This window comes from Nyctibius grandis, chromosome 6 (genome assembly GCF_013368605.1).
Source record: "Nyctibius grandis isolate bNycGra1 chromosome 6, bNycGra1.pri, whole genome shotgun sequence".
Classification (NCBI taxonomy): Eukaryota; Metazoa; Chordata; class Aves; order Nyctibiiformes; family Nyctibiidae; genus Nyctibius; species Nyctibius grandis.
The window spans coordinates 27,159,651-27,178,537 of record NC_090663.1 but is presented as its reverse complement, the minus strand read 5'-3'; the positions used below and the strand labels follow the sequence as shown (position 1 = coordinate 27,178,537).

Here is an 18,887-nt window from a genome sequence, read left to right as displayed (position 1 = left end):
TTTCAAGATCAACAAATACTATGATGGAGTTGCTGAGAAAGTAACTTAAGTGCATGAGTGTTTTGTAGCGTAAAACTTCTAAGAGCTCTCTGTATTTAAAAATTTATAAACCTGTTTTCCCTTGTACTAGGATATCCGGAAATTCTTTGGTGTTGTACCTCCTGGAAAGCAACAAGAATGCGAGACTGTGAAAAAGAGGGAAAAAATTAAAAATGGTGAAGGACCCTCAAGTGGGAAGAAAAGGGAAAAGGAGACTAAGGTTAGTTTTTCTTTTCTTGTGTGTGAAGTGCTTGGTTTCTCTGATATAGGATTGTTTGTGTATCTCAGCTTTTTTAAAGTCATAGTTCTTCTCATATACTCAAAAAACAGACTATATGTCAGTTGTTTTTAGAGGCATGGAAGGAAATTACCACTTAATATTAATTTCTAACAGCAAAACTTTGTAGGTGGTGAAGAAAATTGCTGATTTTAAAAGTACTTGGATTATGGGGCAAAGGAGAGGTAGGTAGAAGTTGTTATGGTTAGGTGCTAATGTAGGAACAATCTGATGTATTTTAGCTATAGCGCACAGTTCTCTAAGTAGCTCTGCTTATTTAGTTTTTAATTTAATTAAGGTTGAGACTTATGCACAGTAGATGTAGGCATATCATAAAGATGTCATGCTTTCAAGTAAGGTAAAAGTCTGTGATGTAGGTGCCCTCTGACCAGTTTTTTAACCAGGTGTTTTAACACCTGTGGGGGCAACATTAACATTGCCTTTCTTGGATGGAATCACATATGTAAACCTGTTGCAAAGACCAAATTCTTTAAAATGACATGCTAAAATTAGACGGGGTTCTAGTCTCTGAGTACTTTAGGTGTTAATCATCTGAACTGTATAAAAAAGAAGGGAGTGGCTAAAGAGGGCTTTAAAATCACTTGGAGAGTGGAAGGATTTCTAATAGGATGGAACGTTTAATGTGAAACATCACAATCAAGTAAGATGTTACTTAAAAAAAAAAAAGACTGTATAATTTCATTGTTTCAATGTGAAAATAAAGGACCACTCAGTGGAACCAAAAGGCGTAGCAATTATCTTATGTGATGTATTAATTTCTACTTTGCAGTTCTCCAATTGTGGCAAGTATTTAGTGAGTTCCAGATTAGAATTGAATGTAGATTATAAAACGTGTAGTTATATTTATCTAGAATTATATTTTTAGAAGGATTTATAGCTGTGCATGACTACAAAACAAGCGTAGTTGGTAGTTTGGTAGGCGCAGGAAACTTCCTACTTGTGCAGCTTGCGATTTTTCTAAATCTCTAAAACTTGTCAATGTTAAAAAAAAAAAAAAAAAATCCTTGAGACAGTTTAACACCAGTTGCTGCTATACAGAGCATGTCTGTCAGCTGTGACCAGTCGTGCAATCTCTTATGATAGTTGCACAGCTTAACAGTTGAGAGGAGAAGCTGCCAGCAACCAGGATGCTGAATAGGAAATCAGTCTAGCTTCAGCTGTTGTGTATGCTTTTTTCCTTTGTCAATTGGCTCTGTTTTACTCTGAAGTTTGTGTTGAATTCAGGTGGTTACAGTGAAGCCATATCCAGAATGGAACCAAGAGTGAAAGCTGAATTCTGTACAAGTAACTTACTGGCCTGTATCACCTCTATTCCTGTAGGACCATTCAGTTTCTTTTTTGGATTAAAAGTTGGAAGTGCTCAAAAAAATCTGTTTGATTTACTTTAATTGGCATTGAATATGAATATTTATTCTCAACATAATCATATGTAGTTTGCTCTGAGCACGCTTAGCTTTACTGCTGTAGTTTCTTCCTTATTTCCTCTGTCCTGCACCTTTCCCCCTCCCACCCATGAGTTAGCACAAGACTGTTTGTACATGTAATATTGGGTAATAAATAATTTCTGTTAGACTTTGCTTGAAACTCATAAATTTGAATGTGTAACTGAGCAAAAAGCTGGAAGGAGCTGTTTACTGGTTGAACTAATGGACTGTTACTCTCAGGTGAATAATTTACCCAGTGAAGATGATTCCAGACAAAAGTGGACAAACAAGAAAAGAAGAATAATCTATGATTCAGGTAGTGTTCACAGTTGTTTCTGTATGCTCCTTTGTATCTTTGCATCAGCATTCAAGGTCGATTAGGTAAATGGTACATCTGAAAGAAAGCTGTGATTGGCTTCTCTTTTCAGTAAATGCAATTAAAAACATTTTTCACAGTAATTATTGCTGGATAGCTAAATATATTTGATAATAATAAGAGTGCCGTGTGTGCCATGCATGTAATATACAGTCCAAAGTAAATTTTAACAAAACATCTGTTTAAAAAAAAAAAAAAAACCCACAAAAGTTCAGCTAGTAAATTCTATCAAAACTCCAGAATTTTTTTTTTTTGTTATGAAAATATATAAATTGTGTGGAGTTTCAGGTTTCCTGTTCTGTTAGGGATAAATATCCTATGCTGGGTACAGGAGGCTGATCATATATTATAATTTCACATTTCTGTGCATTGTGTGAACGTAATATAAGAGGTTGTTTTAAAAGGCAAACTTGTGTTTCCATATGTGTCTTTCTCTATTAAAAAAAAATCCAGTAAATGTTCATCCCATAATTTTAAATTTACAGTATGGAACACACAGAATATAATTTAAAGCACTGCTATCACATCCTAAAAATATTCTTTGAAATATTATAATAAGGGAAACCCCTTTTATAGCACTTACTTTTTTTAAAAAAACCCCAAACAAACAAAAAAACCCCAAACAAACAAAAAAACCCCAAACAAACAAAAAAACCCCAAACAAACCCCAAACAACAAATGGCACCCCTCGTCCCCAAACAAAAAAACCCCAAACCCTTGCTTGTTAAGTTAGTTTAATTTAAAAGCTTGAAATTTCTAGTTTAATCTTTCTGGGCTGTTACGTCATTTCGACCCTCTTTGGTTGGATTCTGAATCTTGAATAATTGTTGTGAAACAGTAGAAAAGATTGCAGGAGTTTCTACAATTTTTGACTCCTACTGAAGACTTGAGCTTGATTTTTTGGAAGCAATTTTCTTAACAATAGAAAATTGCTTCTCTTGTAGAAGAAAAACGATCATGCAAACATTTGTCAGAATGTTATTGTATATAGAAAAATGTGTTCAGGTCTTCAGATAAACTGTTCTGTAAACAGTTCCCGTTTAGCAGGGAGGAATAGCAGTTAGAAATATTTCTTAATTAAAAGTTGGATTACAAAAGTAATATATATTTCAACTGCTACCTTTAAAGTTCTAATATTGTCTGGAGATTTTGCAAGTTGTAGCGCATTGGTAGTAGGAGAGGAAAAGAGAAACAGTGCTCGAAGTTCTTGAAGATGGAAAAGGGGTGTGTGTTCTTTTTTTTGGTGGGGGGGGAGGGGTGGTGCAGGACTCAAGTCAATTGACTGTAGCTGCCTTTTTTTAATTTTTTTTATTACAATATATGTTAGTGTTTATCATGGAAAAAGGTAGGCTCTGAAGGGTAGCCCTCTCTTACACTTATTAGTTGTCTTAGCTTCTCCAGTTTGTCCTGCTTATTCATTTGGATGTTGGGATGTTACACCACTCATCCGCAGTGGGGTAAGTTTGTCATCTTGACACTTTTGGGATATGGAGAATGGTTGGTGAGGTGAGTGGCAGTCTACCAGTGTTATCCTGAAAAAGCACAGTACAACCTCGGTGATCTCTTTTAGCCTGTTGTTAGCTTTTGGAATAGGTGTTGTGGAATACACCAGCATAATATGATACCTTATAAATTTAATCAGGCTAGTGAATCTATGTTAAAAGTTTGTTGTGGTTTTTGTTTCTTTTAAATTTTTTTTTTTTTTGGTAATGTAGTGTGGTACGCTGCATTCCTTTTCGGAAAGGTTTTTATACAGGCATAGCAGTTCTTGGAATAAGTCACAAAGTATTTCTTGTTTTGTAAACAAAACCCACTGTCTAGACAGAGTTCTGACCAAATATTCATTTAGTTATTCATATGCTGGAATAAATGAGGGCAAGGCTGTTAGCTGATGGAGAAAAACGAAGCTGTACTCTGACATTCCATATGATATCTTTTTCTCACTCAGTTGAATATATGTGAACACCTTAGCTGATGTTGTGTGATTTATTACTTAAAGCCTGTATGTATGTGGTGTAAATCTACATTTATGTTGTGGTCAAAATACAGATTCAGAAGAGGAGGTGCAGTCAGTGAAAAAGTCCAAGAAGCCACCTGAGAAAAAAGCAGCTACTTCAAAACTTGGTAGAGTTCCAAAGCAAGATCCTGTTGCTTATATTTCAGAGACAGGTAACGGAAGAAATATATCATTACATGTTCAGCTGTAGTGGGGCAGATTATGTTACAAATGGGACAGATTGACTGATACTCTTAAATATGACCATAAACCCTAATATTGAGGAAGACAAATTATGTTCTCCTTAAACAAGCTAACCAAAAGCACTTCAGAAGATTAGCCTGCAGTATTGTAAAAAGTCAGCAGCCGAGTAAAAGTGAGGTGATGTTGGGCAGTGGCTTAGGTTGATTTAAATAGGCATACAATTTCATCAGCTAACACTTCCCTGCTTAAGAGTATTCTGTAGATTCAGGGGAAGGAGTTAACTACATTAAAAATACTTCCTTTACTTAAACTGCTCACTAGCACACTTTCTGAAATGACTGTTGGTTACTGTAAATAGGTCTGAAAACCTGAATTTTTATTTTACTTGGTATATGACATTCCATGTCTTTAATCTCTGCGTAATATGTTGGTGACTGCAGAAGTTCTTGGCTTTTGTGTTTTACTTCCTTATCAATGCAAACTGTTTTTGAAAAAACATTATTTTTCTGTTAGACTTCCAGGAAGAACTGGAATTGGAAAAAACAATGGGAACAAAAACTTGCATTGTACCTTGTATATACCATACTTCTCAGTCTTGGATTTCAGCTTTATAAATTCTGGAGCTATTTTTGCTCTTGGGGAAAGGAGCGAGTATAATTAACCATTCTTGATCATTTTCAGGTCTCCTGTAGCCTTCTGAAAAAACTGTGACAGTGATTAACTGCTTAGTTCTCAGCAGCGTTTTGTTTAGATTTAGTCTCTTCTTTAGAAGCTGTGTAGTTAAACTAAAAATACAATCTTAAGCTGTAAGTACCACTCAACTGAACACATAAGGGTGGGTTCTGTCAGTTTAATTGAAGAGTCTTATGCGTTAATTTGTTTTCATTGTTTGTGTGGTTGTTGTTCCTTAGTACTGCTTCCAGTTGCTTTTTGTGTGATTCTTGACCTTGGTGCTACCAAGAGGAGTTTGACTGTAAATTGATGGGAGATGTTAGTCTGCTGTTATGGAAGTTTCATCCTGTGAAATTCTCATGAAACAAGTTTCCTTCCTAACTAAAAAACTGATAGTGATTTTCTCCCCCCTTCCCCCATGTTCCTAATTCTACCATGAAGCAGTTTTGTTTCCAGTTACTTAATTAATATTGTGCGTTTTCCTCTATTAAATTTGAGTTGTTATGGAAAAGTTTCAGTGGCATTAGCTGCTATTTTTTGATAGGTGAACATCAGTTTATGTAGACTCGGCATCCTTAAAGGTATGCCACCACCACAGGGGAAAATACTCAGGTTTTGTGAATTCTGTACAAATGCATCTGTGGAAGAAAATTAACAGAACTTCTAGTATTTAGCTTCATATTTCAGTACTTCTTGAAGATGGACTTTAACACTTCTTTTTTTAGCATCTGAGAACAGTTGGCTGAATGTGTATGCATGTGCATTTTTGTTATGTAGAGTTGTGTGTTTTGTTTTTTAATTTTGAAATACATGTGAGTGCTTGCAACTTCAGGGCTGCTTTTACTGCTGGTTGTTCTCTTATTCGATCTCAACTAAGAGATCTGTTAGTGGCACTTAAGCAAAGGTTAAGACTACATGTGGGCAGAAAGAATTCACTTATGAAGATTCTGACGATAGGATGAATTTGATTCCTGACTTACTGAATGGCATGGATTGGAAGTGTTTTAAATTTGACTCAGCTGATTTGGTAGGTTAGAAGCTTTTTGAATGGTCTACTGTTCAGAGCTGATAGCTTCCCAGCTTAAATCTCTTGTCATGTTGGATTCATTCTTTTCTGATTTGCTTTTAAAACATAAAGGTCTCTTTCTGCACTGGTTCTAATGTCACATTGATTTGTTACAATGCAGATAAACTTAAGTATTTTGATATTGGATAGTGGTTACCATACTCTGATCACCTGTGCAACACAAGCTGTAGAATTTCTTGAGAGTTTTAACGCTCGATGGGCACATTTTGGTTGCAAAGGTATTTCTTATAGTTTGTGATGCATCTTTCTCTGCTTATTGTAACTTAGGCTTGAAGTGAGAAAGACTTACGCTTTTCGTCAGTTGCTGCTGTGGTTAGATGTACTGAGTTCAGCTGAGGCTGTAATGATCAGGTCTTCTGTATTTGTCTCCTAGAGTTCTTTACTAGCTGTAGTACTTCCCCTGTAATGATGCTTAGAAACTGTGATAAAATTAACAGACTTGAATCCAAATCTATTTCGATGAAACATGTTTTTTAAGTGTTAGAATTCCAGGAGTTGTTCTGTGATCCCTCTTTGAGTTTTAGGATGTGTATTTTGGAAAAGTGGATGCTGTCCCTGGGTATAGTATTTTTTTGGTAAGATCGTTGCTGAATGTAAACATTGCCTCCCTATAATCATACCATGTATTTTTAAAACAAAAAAGGATTGTTTACTGCAGTGTCCCACTAGAAATGTGGCTCAGCTGGCTTTTTTCTATACCTTCTTTCTTCTCAGGCTCTTTTCAGAATCACTCTTTCTAAGATGAAGTGTACTTATTTTACTTGTCCTAGATACTTGACCTGGCATTTAGTTGTACTATGTCATGTATTCAAATGAGCTCAATTTTCCACAGTATCCTGAACACTTTATCTTATTTGTCCTTTTACTCAAAACTTCGTTTCCTTTGACAGTTTAGCCAACAATTCTTTCCAAATTAAAAGGCTCTTTAAAAGCATTGATCCTAGAGTAGATAAATGATCAGATTCCTGAGGAATAAAGAGTACGTATTTAGGTTTATTATGCAATTCAAGGTGGTGTAATCAAGTTTTTCTGCATGGGGATACCATGGGAACACTAGTCAAGGTTATTAGTGAAATCCCTGAAAACCATGGCTCAAGGTTACTCTTATCTAAAGAGTCTTAAGTACACACAGACTTAATAGTCTGTGACTAAAACAATGCCTTTATAACCTTGAGACTTAACGCTTGAATTTTGTTTATATTTAATCGATATAAATTGTTTCTACAGCTTAATGGATCTGTCAAGCTGAGTGTATGTTAGTGGTATTGATACAGCTATTGGCTTGAGTTAAATATGTTTTACAAGACTAGGAATACAGAAATAGTAGATAGAAAAGATCCTAATGAAATTAGGATTGTAGGCATTTGTCCTTTTCTTGTTTTTAGTGTTATGCAGCTGAAAACTTAAATCAAGAATACACTTGTTGGACTTGCTCAAAAGTCAGAATCTCATTCTTGAGGGCTGTGTCCGTGGCAGTGTGTTTGAAAGAGCTTTTTGGTATCAAGTAGTGAGTAGAAGCTTGGTAGTTAATTGCCTCAACCTATTTTTCAGTTTCATTTGAAACTTCTTCCTGTTGTTGCTTGAATTTCTTTTCAGCTCTTCTGTATAATTATGTGGGATTACAGCTTTCTTGAAAAATGGTGGAGGAATTAACTTTTTGGTTTGTGTAAGAGTGGATTGATGAGATTATTGTGTTGCTTTGTTTCTTATTAGCTTGTGAAGTTGCTTTTTTTTGAAGGCAAAAAAATAAAGCAAGAGTAGTTGCTCTTTGTAATTCTATAAGAAATACTTTGTTATTATTGAAACAAATTTAATTTAAATAAATACTCAGCTTAATGATGGCCAAAGATAAAGCGAAGCTATTCTAGCAGGTAACAAGGGGAAAAATGGAGCCTTTTTTTTTTTGTTGTTGATAGAACAGTCTTAGTGGATTGAGAGAAAATCCAAATGTTTGTACTTGTTAAAATAACACTTTGTTTGACTGTTTAATGAAGTATGGAACCTTGAGCTTTGTTTGTAGAAGACGACCTGTTATTATGATGTGTTGAACCTCATCTGGTTTCATCACAGGTGGTTATTTGGCAGGAATTGTGACCTCACTTTTAGTGGATACTTAATCTTTCATATACATCATGTGGAGGTAATTATGCATATGTAGCAATTGCCTTGATTGTTTGAATATTGAAAATATAACTTAAAAAAAAAAAAGCCTTGTTCTAGTGATAGGCTGAATGATTTATAAAGCTGGAAAAACCAAAGTGGTAGAAATTGAGTAGGATTGCAGGTTACTGGAAAACTGTTCCTTGAGAGCTTAGAAGACAGAACAAGAAGAATAGCTTGTGAATGTGCTTGCTGAATATTGACTCTCTTAAACTAGAGAATATTGGGAGGGTAGGGAAACGAACAAAAAACCCCAAAAAACCCACAGAAAAAAAATCAGCTAAGTGTTAGTACTGGTGGCCAAAAAAAAGTCCCCACATCCAAGCAGTAGTTCAAATGACCAGCAGATTGTCAGTGAATAAGGATGTCTTATACTGAAACATTTCATAGGGGAATAAAAAATTGTCACTGTTACTTCCTGGGCAATACTTGCGTTGTGTATATACCTATGGAAAGTGCTATACTTAGGCAAAAATGGGTGAAGGTGATAAATAGTGCTGTATGTACCAGCTTTCCTCTAAAGTGTTTTATGAAGGGTCAGTTGAGAATATGTAGTTGAACCTTAAGGGAGTTTGACTTGAAATGCACTTGAGGAATGAGAGTATAGGTTCTGACAGAAATCCTATGAAGAAGCAGGGACTAGTGTTGCAGAGGACAGTGTAAAAGGTATTTAGGAGCGAGCCCCATTAAAGTTAATTTGGTTAAGTTTGGGAAGACCAGCAGTACAACATAAGGGTCCTGTAGTGGTAAATGTGCTGTTGTACTCAAGGAGGAGTGTTGTAAATGTATGATAGTATCTGGCTACTTTGTTCTGGGGTTGCCACCCTAAATAGGGGAGTAAGTGGAAACCAAAGGTGTGGATGAAGTAGAACTTAATCTTATGCTTAAAGAGGTGATCTTTTTTTCTTTTCTCTGCAGAATCTAGGATAATAGCAATGTTGAGAATTAAATGTGGTAACTTTGAATCCTATTCTTTTTTTATTCATCTATCAGAAGACAGTGATTACTTTAGGATTACTTTGTCAGCCTGTGTTTCAAACATGGCAGGACATGAAATAAATTCATTACAGTATAATCTCTGTAACAATTCCTGTTAGATTTTAAGTTTTAATAATGGACAAGTTGTTGCGCTTATTTTACAAGTACATGATCATGTTTTACTACTTTTTGGAGGTATGCAAAGGTGTTCTGGTCAAGCAGCTGGCTAGCTGTAGTACTGTGCTGTTCACTTGATAATGTTTGGGTTGCAAAATAATTGTTTTAATTGTCAATTTATTTTGAGGAAACTTTCTGGAAAAATAGTTTCCGGTTCCTTTGTAGTGCATGTACATTTGTTGTTCCTTTTGTAGTGATTAGTAGTGTTTTCTGGAATTACACTATTAGACATTAAAGTTGCAATTTTCCCATATATTAAGCTATTTTTAAGGCCCATTTGTTAAAAATACAACAAACTAGCAAAATTCCTTTTAGAATTCCCAGTATCTCTTAGAATGAATGTACAGTTTTCTGCTTTACCTAGTCCCATTATGTTACAATAAAGCTACGTTTAACATGAAAGCAGTGTGTTAAAGAAACAACAGAACCTGTTTTATTTAGACCATGGTGTTAAAAGTGACCTTTCTTGCCTTCAAGTGTAGATCCTTTAAACAATCTACCCAGTTTTTAAAATATAGTTGTTGTTAAAACAGTGTGGAGTTATAATTTAAAATAGATACTTGCCTTTGTTTATGCAATGACTTCTTACCTCTTGTAAGTTGTGGTCTCACATGCATATGATTTTAAATAAAGTTTTAATAATTGTGTCAAGTTTTTGAAGAAGCTTTCTAGTGAATACTTACATTTGTGTTTAGTCAGTAATATTACAGTTCAATTTTTTTGCGCTGTTTTAAAAATCTGAATATGAAAGTTTCTGATCACTTGTTCATTTTTTAATTAAAGGCTTCAAAATTTTTTGGTAAAACCTTCTAAAAAAAACCCAAACATGCTATATGTCTTGATTGCTTGTTTGATAAGTCTAAGAGCAGTCTTTTGGAAGTCTGCTTAACCAATAGTGTTGTGACTTAAATCTCTTAAGATAGTGCATCATTGGCCTGTTACCTTTGTAAGTTGCTTTTTAAAAGCAAAATAAAACTGTCTCCCCCCAAGTAACCCTGAACCAAAAAAAAAAGTTCCATGCTGTTATAAAAACAGAAAGCTTAACCATTTCAGTTATTCTCTTTTGAAGTAAATTTACATCTATTTGGCTTTTTCAGTTATCAAAGATAGCTTATATTTTCTGTTGAATCTGGTACCGGTCTTCTTTTGGTTATAATTTTTAAGTTCTCTGAAATTTTTATCATAGTTGATAGTGATTGTCATGTTCTAAATAAATCAACTTAAACACGAATGTATGTTTTGATGTCACTTGGCAAGTTCATTCTTCAGAATCGTGGCTCTTCAAGCTGTAGCTGTATTAGCTCAAGATGTTGCAGCTTTCCTCTGCCTATTCCTTTCTGCTTGCTGGAGATTATTTTCTCCCTTTCCTCCTTTCAGATCTCCTTACTGAGCTACTTGAGTAAGTGGTTGTGACTCAATCTGCTGGGTTAGTTTAAAATGTAAAAGAGGACTTTTTTAGGTTGGTGTGGTTTTGTGGTGTTTTTGTTTTTGGGGTTTTTTTGTGCTAAACTGGTTAATTTGGAACAGAACACTGTCCTGAGTGGCTCAGTAAGTTGAGCTGCCTGAGCTACAGCTGGAAAAAATGAACACATTTATACTTGCCTGGATTCTTTTCAAGTTACTTTTTTCCTGTTTCCTAACTATTCATTTGGCATTACTGAATATTCCTATCATGCAGGTAACTTAGGGCAACTAAACCAGAACTGAAGTTTCATTGCATGGTGAGGGTTCAGATCTGCTTTTGTGAAATGATAAACCTGCTATTATAGTAAAAGTAACCAATTCAAGTGGATAAAACTCTCCATAATAAACTGAAAAGGGTTAATGGACTGGTAACTTCTGATTGCATGCCAATGTAATATACACACCGCAGTTTCCATGGCAAGTGTGAGTATTTCATTTGGAAGGAGTTGCTATAATTGATGGTTTTGCAGAAGAAAATAATTTACTTCAGTTTAAATATACTCAGGCTTCTCATATTTTAGTGCTTCCAAAACTTCTTTCTAAAGATACTTTAAAAAGATAAGTATACATATTTGACTAATAATTTTATTTGGTATGTACTGGACAAAAGGGTATCAAAGGCTATGTAGTTTGGCACTAAAGTGTGTAATTACAATTAGACATGGCAGTTGTTGCATTGCAGTCTTGGATCCCAGAACCTTTTTCCCTTCAAGTGAAAAATATGACAGAGGCAACTTCTTGAAATTATCTTTGATAATTGGAAAACCCAAATGTAGATTGATTTCAGGGAATTAAAGCTGGAATGGTTCTGGTAAGCTTTATATAACAGCATGGAACCTTGACATGTCAATATAAGCAAAGTGCTAACAATTGTGGTTTAAAGTGCATGTTTGTAGTACAGCTAAAATCAATTAGCTTGTTGAGAAATGCCATAAAAACCTAAATGACTGTACAGACCAGTTTTTGAAATGTAGGTTGTAACTACTGTGTTTTTAAATGAGGAGTAAGATAGAAAGAAAAAAAAAAAAAACACTTTGCTAATCACACATAGCATCTGTTCTCTTTTGGAAAGCGTTATGGGAGTTGAGTTTGAATGGACTTGCTGCCTTTTTAGAGAAGTGGTGATTATCTTAATTTTCTTAAAGATTTACTGTAAGCAAAAGGTAAATACAAAACTCAGTCCTACCAAGCGTTGTGACTGTTGAGTACTGATCAATGCGTATTTAAAATAATCAAAACCTGATACAATGACTTATTTTCATATAAACACTATTTTCTCCACCCTCAACTTTAGCTTGGACCGCAATACGTACTGCTCTAGACTGCAAGTTCTTTAGGACAGGAGCTGTTTTAAGTACTTGTGCAGATGTGGTGCCATTGAAACTGAAGAATGTCCAGAATACTGTCATTTTATACAAGTGATGTAGATTTAATGACTTTTGGATAGGATATAGTTCTTCAGCTCCAGGTAGAAATCCTTATGCAGTAGTCTACAAACACCAATTTAACATACATTTATATATAATGAGTTATTTGTAACCTGTAAATGCCCTGCCTATACTTGAAGTTAGTTTTATAATGTCATAGTAAGAGGTTGTCTCTGCCTTAAATATTTTGCGTTCTAAACAGAATAGGAATGAGGGAATTATATTCTGTGCTGATGAGGAGTTCAACAGTACAGAAATAATAAATGAAGATGAATACAGTATGTTGTCCTCAAGCCCATCTGAGGATCTATCCTATGCTGCTTCACAGAATCACAGAATGTTAGGGATTGGAAGGGACCTCGAAAGATCATCTAGTCCAATCCCCCTGCCGGAGCAGGATTGCCTAGACCATATCACACAGGAACGCGTCCAGGTGGGTTTTGAATGTCTCCAGAGAAGGAGACTCCACAACCTCTCTGGGCAGCCTGTTCCAGTGTTCGGTCACCCTCACCGTAAACAAGTTTTCCCTCGTATTTATGTGGAACCTCCTGTGTTCCAGCTTGCACCCGTTGCCCCTTGTCCTGTCAAGGGATGTCACTGAGAAGAGCCTGGCTCCATCCTCATGACGCTTGCCCTTTACATATTTATAAACATTAATGAGGTCACCCCTCAGTCTCCTCTTCTCTAAGCTGAAGAGACCCAGCTCCCTCAGCCTCTCCTCATAAGGGAGATGTTCCACTCCCTTAATCATCTTCGTGGCTTTGCGCTGGACTCTCTCTAGCAGTTCCCTGTCCTTCTTGAACTGAGGGGCCCAGAACTGGACACAATATTCCAGATGCGGCCTCACCAGGGCAGAGTAGAGGGGGGAGGAGAACCTCTCTTGAGCTGCTAACCACACCCCTTCTAATACACTCCAGGATGCCATTGGCCTTCTTGGCCACAAGGGCACACTGCTGGCTCATGGTCATCCTGCTGTCCACTAGGACCCCCAGGTCCCTTTCCCCTACGCTGCTCTCCAACAGCTCTGTCCCCAACTTGTACTGGTACATGGGGTTGTTCTTGCCCAGATGCAGGACTCTACACTTGCCCTTGTTATATTTCATTAAATTTCTCCCCACCCAACTCTCCAGCCTGTCTAGGTCTCTCTGAATAGCTTGTCGCCATTGTCTCTTCCTGCAATAGATTGCTCCCTTTTTAGATTGGCTGAGGTAATTCCTGAGCTTTTTAAAATGACCTGAATTAAAACAAATGTTTAAAACAGCCTAGGTAATTTTGATAGAGCTTGGTTAGGGAACAACCACAGATGTCGCTCTGTAGTCAGCGGGTGAAAGCCTGTTGAGAAAGGGTGAGGATAGGAAAGAGGAAGAGAAATAACAAACAGTTACAGGTGGGCTGCAGGCATTAGTTTATTAACCTAATTGTGCTACTTCTAGAACAGTATATAAAATGAAAGCCAGATGTGCTTTAATGTCATAGAATAGTTCTTAAAACCCCCAGGATTTAACAGTTGTTTGTTGCTAAGGAAGTTTGTCCTTGTACATTGCCTGGCATAATAGGTCCCTGCTTCATGTGTAGTGTTTGCATCCAGAATAATTAAAAGCAATCTCCTGGTTGTCATACCTGTCTGTTCCATTAATCACATGATTAGCTTTCTCTTTGCCACATCTACCTAATTTCCAGAAAACTCAACTAGAATACATGGTCTTGATTTGTGTTTGTAATTAGGAGCTAATTTTGAAAAAAAAAAAACCCAAATGTGTATACTTAGCGCATTTTTTCATGGTACAGCACACAAAAAAATGTGGCGATGGAATAGTCTTGTTCCGCTATACAAAGACTTTGCCACATAAAAGTAATCTAGTTGATGATAAAATTGATTTCTGGTTCTTACCATGTGAAGTCCATGCCCCCATGTAAGGCTATCTCAACTGTTCATCTAGCAATTGCTGTAAGAATGCAATTAATATACGATTTTTATAAGTTAAAATCTAAATTTTGACTTTTATTTCCCCACAAATTATTGGCTTGCTTGTATGAGTGAGAATGCCTCTCCCCTTTTACAGGTCATGTGTTGAGAAACATTGACCTGAATAGTGCAGCAGCAATACGAGAACTCTTGATATTTTCCAAGTTGTAAATGAAGTCACCTTCATGCTTGTAAGAAAACTGAAAGTGTACAACTGATTAACTTTGCTGTTTGCTTCTGTGGCAATAGGCATGTGTGAGCAGTTTGTTTCAAGGAAGAAGTGTTAAGGTTTTACTGAAAGAGTTGATGTTCTTAAGTACTTGAAATACGGGGAGTGCCAGGAGATCAGGCAAATTGTGATGTGCTTATGAATTTCCTGAACCTGGGATGAAACTGTAGGCTGAGTATCTGTCCCCTAAAGCAGCTTTCAAAACCCACTTAATAGAATCGGGGTGGTTTTGTTTCCTAATGACCATTTTTACGTTTTCATTGTGCCTTTTCTTTATTTACATCTATAGATGACTGTTCATAAATGCTGTGAGTCTTTTGTCCTTCTTCAGCTACTGCTTGCAGTCAATAAATGCTTCTAATCCTGTTGTTTCTAGAAAGGACGTAAATAAAGCAAAGTTCTAATTATTGGTAATACTTAGTACTGGCATCATAAATGACTCAAATCCACATCCTTTTTAATTAAAACCTAATTATATTTACTCTGCTGCTTTCTACTTGAGAGAAAGCAATATCCTGTTGGTTTTTGTTGTTATTTAAATAGCTATGAGTGAATAATGGAAAAAATCAATATTGCATGCAGATCTTCTGATAACAGTAGTGATGAGTAAAGATTCTTTTTTAGCATGGAGCAGTCCTTAGCTTAAGAAAAGCTGGGAGCAGTGGAGCAGAACAGGATTTGTATCTTCTTTCCAAGACAAATAAATGTAATTACATCTACATTAACTGCTGATTTCTATTAATACATACATTTTACTGCTGCAAATGTATTTTCTTGATAAACTGAACAATTTAGAAGAAGCAACAGTGTTTCTGAAATTAAGTTTGAGATAAGCAGTCTCCTATTCAGACCTCAAACTATTGTAAATTAGGAGCCTAAAGCATCTAGTCTCCAAATCTCCCAGATATGCAATGGTTTGTTAAATAGAGCTAAATGTCAGTATGAGACTTAATGCTGCCTAGGGAAAGTAAATCATGTTGAGAGTAGTAAAGCTTTTTAGCTTTGTGGTAAAACTTGCTGCTGTCAACTGGGAGACCTGGGCTTGAATTTTCTCTTCCATATATTGCTTTGTGAATTGAATTGGCTAAAATGCCACTTTGTTATAGGTATGTTTTTATCTTTAGGCATTCCTGATTTAACCGCTGAACCAATTTCCTCCCTTACAGACTTATCCTGGTTTTATTTTTCTTTCTCTCTGAACTTTCCCTCCCAGGAACGGTCAGGATCCCTCTTTGTACTTGTTTTATTCTACTTAGTAAGTGTTCAGTGGCTTAAGTTAAGCCTAAAACACTCTTGTTACTACCATCTATTGAGAAAAGGTGAAACGAAAGAGAATTATTTCCCTCTGTCTAGTATATAACAAAAACTATAGATGACAGACATGACATCATCTAAACTTAGGGAAGTGATTAAGAAAACAGATTTTTGTATGAAAAGAAATATGGGGACTTACATTCATTTTCCAGTCATCTCTAATGTGTTTTTGTGATAATACTGTCAATTTAAGTTCAATTATAAAACAGATGTTTAGAACACTCTGTGTTTATCATATATTGAAGGGAGTGCCTGAAACGTCTCTATTTTGAGAAAAGTAAAACCAGACTTCAGTTAGAGGCATGCAAATGAGATGGCCTCTGTTTCGGTTCCTCTCAAATCTTTGCTCTTTATTCGTTCTGCATCTAATATTCATTTTGGGGATTTTCTTGCAGTTTGCTTCTTAACCTTTGCACACTTTGAGTTTTCAGAAGATTTCACAAAGAAAGTGCTTTTATCACTAATCAGGAAGCTTATCCAGTGATGTTTGTCTTCTGTGCTGTCATATTAATCTAATAATTTGGCAGTGATATCTGTAGGGTTTTGTATGCTTCAGTGACAGGGTTTCATTTGTATAACTGTCAGTAAGACTTCACCACATGACACAAAAATCTTTGAAGTCTTTGGTAGTCATCTTTGTTGATTGATTGAGTGAAGAGTTTGGGTCCAGGATGAATAAATGGCCATCAAACCCTCTTTCTTTTTTTCATTGATGGGAAGACCGTGTCCTGGCTATTATAGAAGAGTCCTAAAAGGAAAGACTGAGTTTTGTTCAGTGGTCTGTGGGCTAATTCTTAATGAAACTGTGTATGCCATTTTTCCTCTTCCTCTTAAATTTAAAAACCTGTATTATATGCTGACCTCTTGTCCAGTTTCTGTGTTCTGTGAAATGGCTGCATTTCTTTGAGATGGTTTTGACTGTACTGGAAGGAGAGTGTGTTTAAGTGCAGAAATGTAGAGCATGTAGAATAGCTCTCACAGAATCTCTGACTAAAAGGGAAAAAAGTAAAAGAATGGTGTTAAAGTGTTTCTGCTAAAACATTTATAAGCTATGAGCAGTACTTTACAAATAACTGCTAAGCTTATTCAAGAAGCTCTTTGTAAATCCAATGTTCTAATATTTTCCCCTGGTTTATAGTGTAATATTGAGAGATTCTTAAGAATATACAAGCCTACAAAGCCTATATTAGCTGCTCGGTTAATGAATATTATAAAGTAATAAAATAAATGTAGCTTTGTATTTCACATTTTATGTGAAGGAAGAGTTGTGCTGTTTAATTTGATGTTGCATTAATTAAGGGTTCAAATTTCAGTGGCCTAGATTTTCTGTTTATCACCTTCCCTACGTAAGAAGGGAAGGCATTCTTTGTGAACCTCTCTAAATGAGAGGTAATATATGAACACAAGTAACAAATTTTATGCGTCTTTATTTCAGTACTCGATCTATTCAGACTTGAGCTGTACAATTAAAGATGCTAAATACTATGTGTTATGCAACTGATCTCTTTTTTTTTTTTTCCAAATAACTTGTAAACACTTGTAGTATTTTTCTTAGGATCTGAGTTGATGTAATCTGCCAAAATAGTTTTCTTGACAGTTATATTGTAAGAACTTAAATTCCATGTACCAGAAGTAATAGAATATTCTTCATGTTTAGATGAAGAGGATGACTTTGTCAATAAAAGAGTTTCCCTGAAACCGAAGGAGAATGGGACATCAGCAATTGGTTGTCCAGGAACAACTATAGTGAAAAAGGAGGATGTAAAACAACGAGCTAAAAGCAAACCATTATCTCCAGTGAAACAGACTCCCATCTCGGCACTTGATTACTTTGGGACAAGTGGTGTCCAACGATCAGAAAAGAAACTGGTAGCAAGTAAAAGGAAAGAAGTGAGTACTGATGATGTTCCTTTAGGCTGCTCATGTGTCTGACAGCAGATCAAAATGGCCAGTTTAATGACTGCAAGGAGGTACTAAACTCTTATCCTACTTAATGTAGCTTTTTAATAACCACTGAAGTGTAAGTTCAATTCTGACGATATGCGCAGGCATATCAGGTCCTCAAATGCAATTTTAGAGTAGCATTTCCACATTTGAGAAGATAGCATGAAGTGGAAAGTAGTATTTTCCTCTGTTCTTCTCAGTGACTTTTCTTAAAATTAATTAGTTTTCTGAGATTAGTGAGTGGATGGGATAGCTTATAGTTGGGGGTGGAGGGCAGGAGGGAGAGGAAGGAGGTTGTTTTCTCAAGCTTTATGGCACATATATTCACAGAATCACAGAATGTTAGGGATTGGAAGGGACCTCGAAAGATCATCTAGTCCAATCCCCCTGCCGGAGCAGGATTGCCTAGACCATATCACACAGGAACGCGTCCAGACGGGTTTTGAATGTCTCCAGAGAAGGAGACTCCACAACCTCTCTGGGCAGCCTGTTCCAGTGTTCGGTCACCCTCACCGTAAAGAAGTTTTTCCTCGTATTTATGTGGAACCTCCTGTGTTCCAGCTTGCACCCGTTGCCCCTTGTCCTGTCAAGGGATGTCACTGAGAAGAGCCTGGCTCCATCCTCATGACACTTGCCCTTTACATATTTATAAACATTAATGAGGTCACCCCTCAGTCTCCTCTTCTCCAAGCTGAAGAGACCCAGCTCCCTCAGCCTCTCCTCATAAGGGAGATGTTCCACTCCCTTAATCATCTTCGTGGCTCTGCGCTGGACTCTCTCTAGCAGTTCCCTGTCCTTCTTGAACTGAGGGGCCCAGAACTGGACACAATATTCCAGATGCGGCCTCACCAGGGCAGAGTAGAGGGGGGAGGAGAACCTCTCTTGAGCTGCTAACCACACCCCTTCTAATACACTCCAGGATGCCATTGGCCTTCTTGGCCACAAGGGCACACTGCTGGCTCATGGTCATCCTGCTGTCCACTAGGACCCCCAGGTCCCTTTCTCCTACGCTGCTCTCCAACAGGTCTGTCCCCAACTTGTACTGGTACATGGGGTTGTTCTTGCCCAGATGCAGGACTCTACAATTGCCCTTGTTCTATTTCATCAAGTTTCTCCCCGCCCAACTCTCCAG

General features: G+C 36.6%; 1 protein-coding gene across 3 annotated transcripts in view; it reads left to right on the top strand.

Annotated features, from left to right (window-relative positions):
• RFC1 (replication factor C subunit 1) overlaps window positions 1-18,887 on the top strand; it is a 49,144-nt gene that overhangs the window by 8,472 nt on the left and 21,785 nt on the right. For 2 of the 3 annotated variants that reach the window (XM_068404279.1, XM_068404278.1), the window contains exons 2-5: window positions 131-259; window positions 2,002-2,077; window positions 4,187-4,306; window positions 17,469-17,701. In XM_068404279.1, the coding sequence (XP_068260380.1) occupies window positions 131-259; window positions 2,002-2,077; window positions 4,187-4,306; window positions 17,469-17,701 (558 nt within the window). The remainder of the gene's footprint in view (window positions 1-130; window positions 260-2,001; window positions 2,078-4,186; window positions 4,307-17,468; window positions 17,702-18,887) is intronic. The other variant, XM_068404280.1, reaches the window with a different exon arrangement.